This window comes from Rhea pennata, unplaced genomic scaffold (assembly GCF_028389875.1).
Source record: "Rhea pennata isolate bPtePen1 unplaced genomic scaffold, bPtePen1.pri scaffold_32, whole genome shotgun sequence".
Lineage (NCBI taxonomy): Eukaryota > Metazoa > Chordata > Aves > Rheiformes > Rheidae > Rhea > Rhea pennata.
Genome location: NW_026907679.1, coordinates 1,302,853 through 1,311,397, shown reverse-complemented (window position 1 = coordinate 1,311,397; position 8,545 = coordinate 1,302,853). Strand labels below are relative to the sequence as shown.

The 8,545-nt window shown below is 51.2% G+C and overlaps 1 protein-coding gene across 1 annotated transcript; it reads right to left on the bottom strand.

Moving 5' to 3' along the window:
- Window positions 1-5,420: 5,420 nt before the first annotated feature.
- LOC134154517 (olfactory receptor 14A16-like) lies at window positions 5,421-6,356 on the bottom strand. The gene has a single exon (XM_062601191.1). The coding sequence runs from the start codon at window positions 6,354-6,356 to the stop codon at window positions 5,421-5,423; it is 936 nt and encodes a 311-aa protein (XP_062457175.1).
- Between the last annotated feature and the right edge of the window lie 2,189 nt (window positions 6,357-8,545).

Below are 8,545 nucleotides of genomic sequence, written 5' to 3'. Positions count from 1 at the left end.
CATAATCTTCTGCGGAAGTAAGTAAATTTTATACTCACCAATCTAAATATTCACTCCCCCCTTTCACCCTGGCACAAATATCTCTGGTTGGCGTTGCACCTTTGAGTCTCTTGTCGTCCCTGCTTCGGAGGTAGGTCGGAGGACTCCCCGATCAACAGGTCGGTGCGCGCTGGAGCTCGATCCGATCCAGTCCGCTGTCGGGAACGGCAAGATGATCCGGGCAAGGCCTTCTGGCAAGTCCCATCTGGGTTGCCAAACTGTTGTCCCAAAATCTGATTTCTGTTACCCGGTGTGCAAGCAACCAATAGACACACAGAGTTGAGATATTTGTTTCATTTCTGCGCAGAGATGGGTGCTAAGTGGTAAATCCACAAAGCTAGCACACCTTCTCCCCCTCTCAGTCTTGATTTATACATACTTTTCAGGGAGTATTTTATACAAATCTTTCTATTGGTTACAGTTTCATTACCTCAGGTAACTGCTCTGCGCTTGCGCTTTCACATTCATGTTAATTAGCATAGGAAGGGAAGAAGAGGCGGTAACATCATTATCATGTCATTTCCATCTCATTCTTCATTTAGGGGTGTGAAGTTTAATATGTTAATAAGCCTTAATGAACCTAAGGTCACTTCTGGGTTATTCTGCTGTTTTTGTCTTACCTTCCCCTCACATTCTTCAAAGCACTGTGGTTTCATCTAGGTTCTTTAGCCGGAGCTGGTTATCCTTTGCAGTACTGTTTTTCTCTCTCCCTTGTGCTTGAGTCTTGTTAACTATTTGCAAGGTTTTTCTCACAGTACTTCTCTAACAGGAGTAGTGACCTCACCAGCACAAACCCCAGCCACATCCCTGCTCCTGGCCCGGCCTCATCTCACATCCCACTCATTGACTCACAAAGATGTGGGAAGATTTTTTTTTCCTGGGATTTGCTTGCTTCTGCAGTGGGTTTCCCAGAGCTGGGAGAGGGCCTGGGAGGTAGCAGTGGCCTGGCCCTAGGCATGTGTCAGCACCTTCCCCTCATGTGTCCTGGGGCCTGTCCTTCCTCCTGCCTGCCCTCTGATCAACCAACTGCTCTCCAAGAGGATGACAAGAGCCTGAGCTGTCCCTGACCATCCTGAGCATTTATTCCCATCCTGGATGAAGGGACAGAGTGTCTCCTCAGCAAGTTTGCTGATGATACCAAGCTGGGAGGAGTGGCTGACACACCTGAGGGCTGTGCTGCCATTCAGAGAGACCTAGACAGGCTGGAGAGTTGGGTGGAGAGGAACCTCCTGAGGTTCAACAAGGGCAAGTGCAGGGTCCTGCATCTAGGGAGAAATTACCCCATGCACCAGTACAAGCTGGGGGCTGAGCTGCTGGAAGGCCCGGGGTCTCCTGGGGTGCATTAGGAAGAATGTTGCCAGCAGGTTGAGGGAGGTGATCCTGCCCTGGTGAGGCCTCATCTCGAGTCCTGCATCCCGTTCTGGGCTACTCAGTCCAAAAGAGACATGGAGCTACTGGAGAGAGTGCAGCATAGGGCTATGAAGATGATCAGAGGGCTGGAACACCTGCCCTACGAGGAATGGCTGTGAGAGCTGGGCCTCTTCAGCCTGGGGAAGAGAAGAGTGAGGGGGATCTTTTCAATGTGTACAAGTACCGGAAGGGAGAGTGTCAAGGGTATGGGGCCAAACCCTTTCCAGTTGTCCCATGCAACAGGACAAGAGGCAGTGGACAAAAACTGAACCACAGGAAGTTCTGCGTGAATGTGAGGAGGGATTTCTTCACTGTGAGACTGACGGAGCCCTGGAACAGGTTGCCCGGAGAGGTTGTGGAGTCTCCTTCTCTGGAGATATTCAAAACTCGCCTGGATGCCGCCCTGTCTAACACGCTCTAGGTGACCCTAGTTGAGCAGGAGTGTTGGATTAGATGATCTCCAGAGGTCCCTTCCAACCATACTGATTCTATAATTCTATGATTCTATGATTATCACAGCCATTGCAGTGTCATGATGATCCCACCAGGCCTGTTTTTCCAGTACTTCCTCAAACAACATCCTTGAGGGGACCAGGAAGGGCCGGGTCCCATCTGTGCCCATCCAGATGGCTGCAGGGAGCACCTTCGGACTTAGTTTCATTCAACACAATGTTCTGGGTGTAGCAGCAGGGCTGGCACTCACTGGTGGCTTCCCCACCACTCCTGGAGCCAAGACTGCTCCCCAGTGCTGAGGAGCTCAGAAGAAAGTTTTAGGTGCATGCACAGAGAAAGATAGGGAAATACTGCAGGGCTTGTTCAGATCAGATGTTATCGAATTTGCTTCTGGAGACATTTTAACGGTGTCTGTGAATGTGACTCAGAGCTCTTGTGAGCCACACATTGGAAGCATCTTGTAGTCTTCAGCCACCCTGTACTTTAAGGTCTCAGACTGAAATGTTTCTTTCAGCACCCAGAAACTCCCCCCTTGTCTGCAAGGGGTCTCTCAAATCCTGATGCCCTCTATCCCACAAGGGGTGCCAGGAAAATCCTGCTTCCTGCAGGTGCTGCTGGTCATGAAAGAAACGGCCTTGCCAGAGAGGGCATAAATAAATCCAGCCATTTTTTACGATGTTTAACGATGAGACTCCTGGCCTGAATTCCTCCTCTTTCGATTCATTTCTACCTTCTTCCACCTCACCTACAGAAATTTATCTTGGTCTGTCAGATGTGTCAGTACCCCACGGCATGAGCACAGGAAGTCATATCCAGCCCTGTGGCTCAGGGCTTGGGATCCTTGGCACCTTGGGAGGGTCACTGTCACTTGGCCTTTCCAGGCCTTTGCTGTGCACACACATCTACTTTTTCAGTGGGCTCCTCAGGCTGACCGGATTGTCAGCGTGGCATTGGCCTGGACTCAGCTCTTTTTCCACGGTTCTCATCTATTATGCAAGGGGAAAGATAGAGTTCGGCGTAGACTGAGATGTGACCAAAGTCTTGACAGAAAGCATAAAAGGCATCAGTTTATAGTCGTACCCAGGGACATGCAGTCCTATTTTTTTCTCTTTCCGACCAAACTCAGGCTTCAACCTGCAGCCAAGGAAAAGCCAAAGCACCCTTCACTGGTGTGCTCAAGCATGAGTGCTAATGCTTTAATTAAGCATTCGGACTAGCAAAAGCACGTTCTATCACTGCATAATCATCACTGCCATGCTACTAGAGGTAGAGTGAATGACAAGTCCCGCTGGAGCTCTCCCCTTTGAGCAAGTCTGGGCACATCTGGCTGCAGTCACTTGGCCATTGGCAGAAATGCTTCTTCTTCTTTTTTTTTTTTTTTTTTTTTCTTTTTTTTTTTTTTTTTTTGGTTGTTTTTAAATGCTTTCAGTACCTGGACACACTGCTGACCATACCGCACTCTCTAACCTTGCTAGTCTGCCACTTCTGCCCTTTCCTTATTTTGCTCCTCCTTGGCCGAGGCTGTCAGGATATTTTGTCTGTCCCACTGCACTTGTCCTGCTGCCTGCACGCTTGCTAACAGCCTAAGGTGTCAGTGGCCACATTTGCTATAGGAGCACCCTGTTGACTTCTGGTCAGCTTGGTCCCCAGGTTCTTCCCTAGATCCTCTCTCTTGTCCTTCTTATGGATGGATGTCATGATTGGGGATAAGCTGGCAAGGGCTGGGTGCCAGGCAGCGACTGTGGGGCTGTGCCACTCTTGCTGCACTGCTAGTACCTGTGGTGTGGAGAGAGGGGATGGGAGATGGGGCAGCATGGGGGTGGCGGTAGGTTGGCAAGGCCAGGGCAGGGGACAGTGGGGGCTGCTCTGAGGTGCCATGGCCACAGTGCAGTAATTGTTGCTTTCACTTCACGGTAGAGGTGTCACACTGACCCCAGGCAGAAAGAGGCCATTTCCGTGGCACACTGCCTGTGCCACCTCCCAGCAGGCTGAGGACGTACAGAGAGGGCAGTCTGCTTCTCCTGAAGCTCAGGGCCAGCTCCGTGAGCCTGGCCCAGCATTGCCTGAGGACATCTTGGTCCTCAGCCTCTGGCTCTGGCATGGAGCAGAGACAATAGCTCATGGAGCAGGGCTGGGAGAGCTCTCCTGGGAGTTTCTCTTTTGTGGGGGAGTGGTGAGGAGCATCATGGCTTCCATGTGTGCATCATCCCAGCACCCACACGCAGCCACACAGCCCCACTGTGCAAGCACCACACAGGGGGCCAGTGTGCATTCAGAGATGAGGAAATGTACCTCTGACAGAGTCCCCACGAAAGCTCTCAGTGACTTGTCCCTCCACAGCTCTCCTGCTTTAGCACCCTCCCCCAGAGTTCAGCTCCTGCCCAGCCCTGGCTGCTTCCCAGGATGGAGTTAGCACAGAGCCATTTGCCAGGGTCTACCAGAGTCTAGGCTGGGAAAGAGGCTGGGCAAGGCTGCACATTCCCCTCAACACAGGCACTGAGTCCAGCAGGACAGAGCTGGCCACACAGAGAAATGCACCCAAAAACCTAGGGTGCAGAGGCAGGACTGGAAAGAACCGATGTGACAGGCTGGTCTGTAATGCATGCCTGGAGGAGGCACATCCATGTTTGGTCCATGCAACCAAGGGCACAGACCAGTCTCCTCTCTTTTGCACTCAGCTCCTCTCCTGGGCCCTTTCCAGCCTAGCTCAGCTTCTCCTCGGTTCTCCCCACCGCCCTTTTCATCTCCTCAGCCCACCCAGCAGAGCAACCCAGGCTGAGAGTGGTCCCGCAGCAGTACCCTCTGGAGGGGGCTGCAAAGCTCTGGGTGCTCACTCCACAGCCTCACGCCCCCATTGGGCACAGCAGCTCTGAAGGCCAGCAGGGTGTATAGAGGATATCAGCTGCCCCATCAGCCTACAAGCTGGGACTGCCCTTAACCTTGTGTGACTCCACATGATCTTGTGAAGCTCCATTCATTACCCACTCCTAAGCACACAGTGCCCTTGGAGGCGCCCTGTGCTCCCCTTGGGCCTCCATACTCCTTTTGAGAAGGACAGGCATCAGTCTCCAGCCCTGTCCTATGGGAGATGCTGCTTGGCCATTCAGCACCTCCAAGAGCACGGGGCATCCACAAGTGAGAACTGAATCCAGCCCTCATTCCCTAACACATCGCCTGGGAGCTAATTGCCTTGAGATCGTGGAGAGCCATGCAAATGAAACAGGGTCTTTCAGAGTGAAAGTATTTGAGCATGTTCTGGGCTCCAGCTTTGAGAAAACAGCTCAACCTTCAAGCACTGCGTGAGGAAATCCTCTTTTATTAGAGAGAGGCCAGCTCTACCACTGTCAAAGACACATTTACAGCAGACATTTCAGTTAGACAGACAGAGTTCATGCTTCTGGAGAAGTAGGATGAATTCAAACACTTCTGCACAAACATGATTATCACAGAGAGAATGCCCGAAGCATGAGAGTTGTGTGAGATAAAGTGGAAACTACTTGTGAAGAGGGACAGTCAGCTCATTGCTGCTGAGCTAGTTCCAGCTGAATCAGTCTTTTCAGTGATTCCTGGAGCTCCTTGTTCCTCATGCTGTAGATGAGGGGGTTCATGGCTGGTGGCACCACCGCGTACAGACCAGCCAACACTAGATCCAGAGCTGGAAAGGAAATGGAGGAGGCCTTCAGGTAGGCAAATGAGCCAGTGCTGATATACAGAGCTACCACAGCCAGGTGCGGGAGGCACACGGAAAAAGCTTTGTGCCGGCCATGCTCAGAGGGGATCCTCAGCACAGCACTGAAGATCTGCACATAGGACAGAACGATGAAAACAAAACACCCAAATATTAAACAGACAGTAACCACTGTAAGGCCAAATTTCCTGAGGTAGAGGTCAGAGCAGGAGAGCTTGAGGATCTGGGGGATTTCACAGAAGAACTGGTCCACTGTGTTGCCTTGGCAGAGAGGTAGTGAAAACGTGTTTCCAGTGTGCAGGAGAGCATTGAGAAAACCTGCTGCCCAGGCAGCTGCTGCCATTTTGACACAGGATCTGCTGTCCATGAGGGTCCTGTAGTGCAGGGGTTTGCAGATGGCAACAAAGCGGTCATAGGCCATAACTGTGAGAAGAGAACACTCAGCTCCAACCAGAGAAGTAAAAAGGAAGACTTGAGCAGCACATCCCAAGTAGGAAATGGACCTGGCATTCCAGAGAGAATTAGCCATGGATTTGGGGACAGTGATGGAGATGGAGCCAAGGTCAAGGAGGGAGAGGTTGAGGAGGAAGAAGTACATGGGGGTGTGGAGGTGGTGGTCACAGGCTACAGCTGTGATGATGAGGCCGTTGCCCAGGAGGGCAGCCAGGTAGATGCCCAGGAAGAAGGAGAAGTGTAAGAGCTGCAGCTCCCGGGTGTCTGCAAACACCAGGAGGAGGAACTCATTGAGAGAGCTGCTGTTGGACATTTGCTCTATCCTGGTTCAGGGTACTGTCCAAGGAGGAAAAAGCATTGACAGGTTATTTAGAACAGGCTTCTCTGAGCAAAGCTGACTCCACTCCTCATAGCACTCCCCCCACATTGCCTCCCTCCTTTACGTTGTTAGGCTGCCTTTCCTGACCTCAGGTTTGTGCTGAGTGTGCTGTGCAGCGCAAGGGCCTCCGCCCATGGATTCCAGAGGAGTCAGCCCTGCTCTGCCAGGCGGTGTAAACGCCCAGGTCAGACTGCCTCGTGTATTTGATGGGGATACCTGGGGATGGGTACCATGAGCTGAGTGAAACAGATTAGGTGCAGTGACTCATTGGAAATATTCACCCTTTATAACTGCGAGAGACAAATACAGCACTCAGGGCAGCTGACTCCAAAAGAAAAGATCCTTGTGAGGGATTCGTGTCCCCCAACCTTGCCCTCTTGAACAGGGGTGTCTGTATCTGAATCAGTCACAACAGCTCCCATTCCAGTGAGGGGGAGAAACAGTACAGTGAACAGCAGAATACATCCACCCATTATGTGGAAAGACTGTTTGAGATTTCCACATCAAAAAAAATGAACTGCAATGGAAGGGTCTGATTCTGTGGGTTTTTTTTTTTTTTTTTTTTTTTTTTAGTTTTGAGAAGCCTCCACCACACGTCTGCATTGTGTGATGGGATAGAAATCTTTGTCCTTTCTGCTGCTCTCGGCATGAGCACTTGTGCATCCCAAGAGGGAAAAAAGGCTCACACTGACTTTACATGGAGTCAGGGGATCCAGTCTGTCTGTGAGTTTTGCTCCCCACTGCCCTGGTTTTGCACCTCTCCCCACAAGTTACTCCAAGAAAGAAACTTGCCTGAGGTGAGAGTGGAAGAGTTCAGTTTCAAAGTGAAGATTTCCACATTCTTCTCCATCAGCCCAGACACAAAGAGAACGCTATGGAGAGCTCTTCAGAGAGTGTGATGAGATTTCTGACTCACATAACCGGCACAGCAACTCTCAGATCTCACAGAGATGCTACAGGAGAGCTGTGGTCTTCTGGAGGACAGCATGCAGCCTGGCAGGACACCCCAGAGACACAGTCAAGTGTCCTAAAGATGCAGAGTCTCCTTAATGGCAGAGTCAGATCATTTCCCCACCTGGATGAAATGCATTGCCTAGAAGACTGGAAGGGTACTTGGGCCCATGACTACTATGAAGATAATTCCACGCAGGACCCACAGGGTCAATGCCTTAACTGCAGCTGAATGCTATCCTTAACCCTGGAGAGCATGATAGTTAGAACCAGACCGACACAGATAGGTGAAGAAACAAAGAGTAATAACTGTGACACTCCTACTACAGGGAAAGCCAGGAGCAAGAGACAGATGGGTACAGCATTCCTCCCACAGCATTTCTGTTTTCAGTTTCCCCTCATTCTCTGATTGTATGGAGTTCCATGGCAGGGAACTTTTCCTTCTGGGAGCTCTTTCTTTCTCCCATGTCTTTTCCCTGCCGCTGCTCTGCAAACAGTAGGAAACAGAAAGCATAAGCTCAGGATTCTTATCTTAAGGTAAGCCCTGCCAGGACTGCCCTCTTGAAAAGGACCCTTGGAAATGTCCTGGAGGTGAGCTGAAGCTGAGAGCAGCCTTGATCCCTGCAGCATCCTCTCAATGGGATAATGAACCTGCCCTGCTGGAAATAGTTCCTTCCACCAAGTGCTTCACCCCACAGCACTGTGGGGAGATTCTCAAGAAGGCTGGGTGCTGACTGTTGCAGGCAGCAGAGCCACTGCACCAGGCACACAGCACCCGGCGGTGCAAGGACACTGCCCTGAATTACAGCCCTAGGCTTCACACTTGTGCACCAGCTGTGGAAGGAAGTAGCTGTGAAGCCTTGTCCCTCTGAATGTGTGCCAGAGAATCTCTGTTCTACAGCACCACCTCCCCCAAAGAGGAGAGGCTGAGAGAGGTGTCCTGACAGACCCTTTCAGCTGTGGAAGGTGCCAGCTGCAGAACTCTCCACGAACCACGGCAGCAATGTTGCCCTGCAGCCAGAGACTTACTGTGTCAACGGCTGTGAAGATTTCTCCCTGCAGGGAGCTCTCAGCCATCCTCTAATTTCCAATTATCTTTAGCTTCTGAATCACTCTTCTCTTCCTGGCACCTGCAGGCAACGCCCTGAGTCTTGCTTCTCTTTTAAGATAAG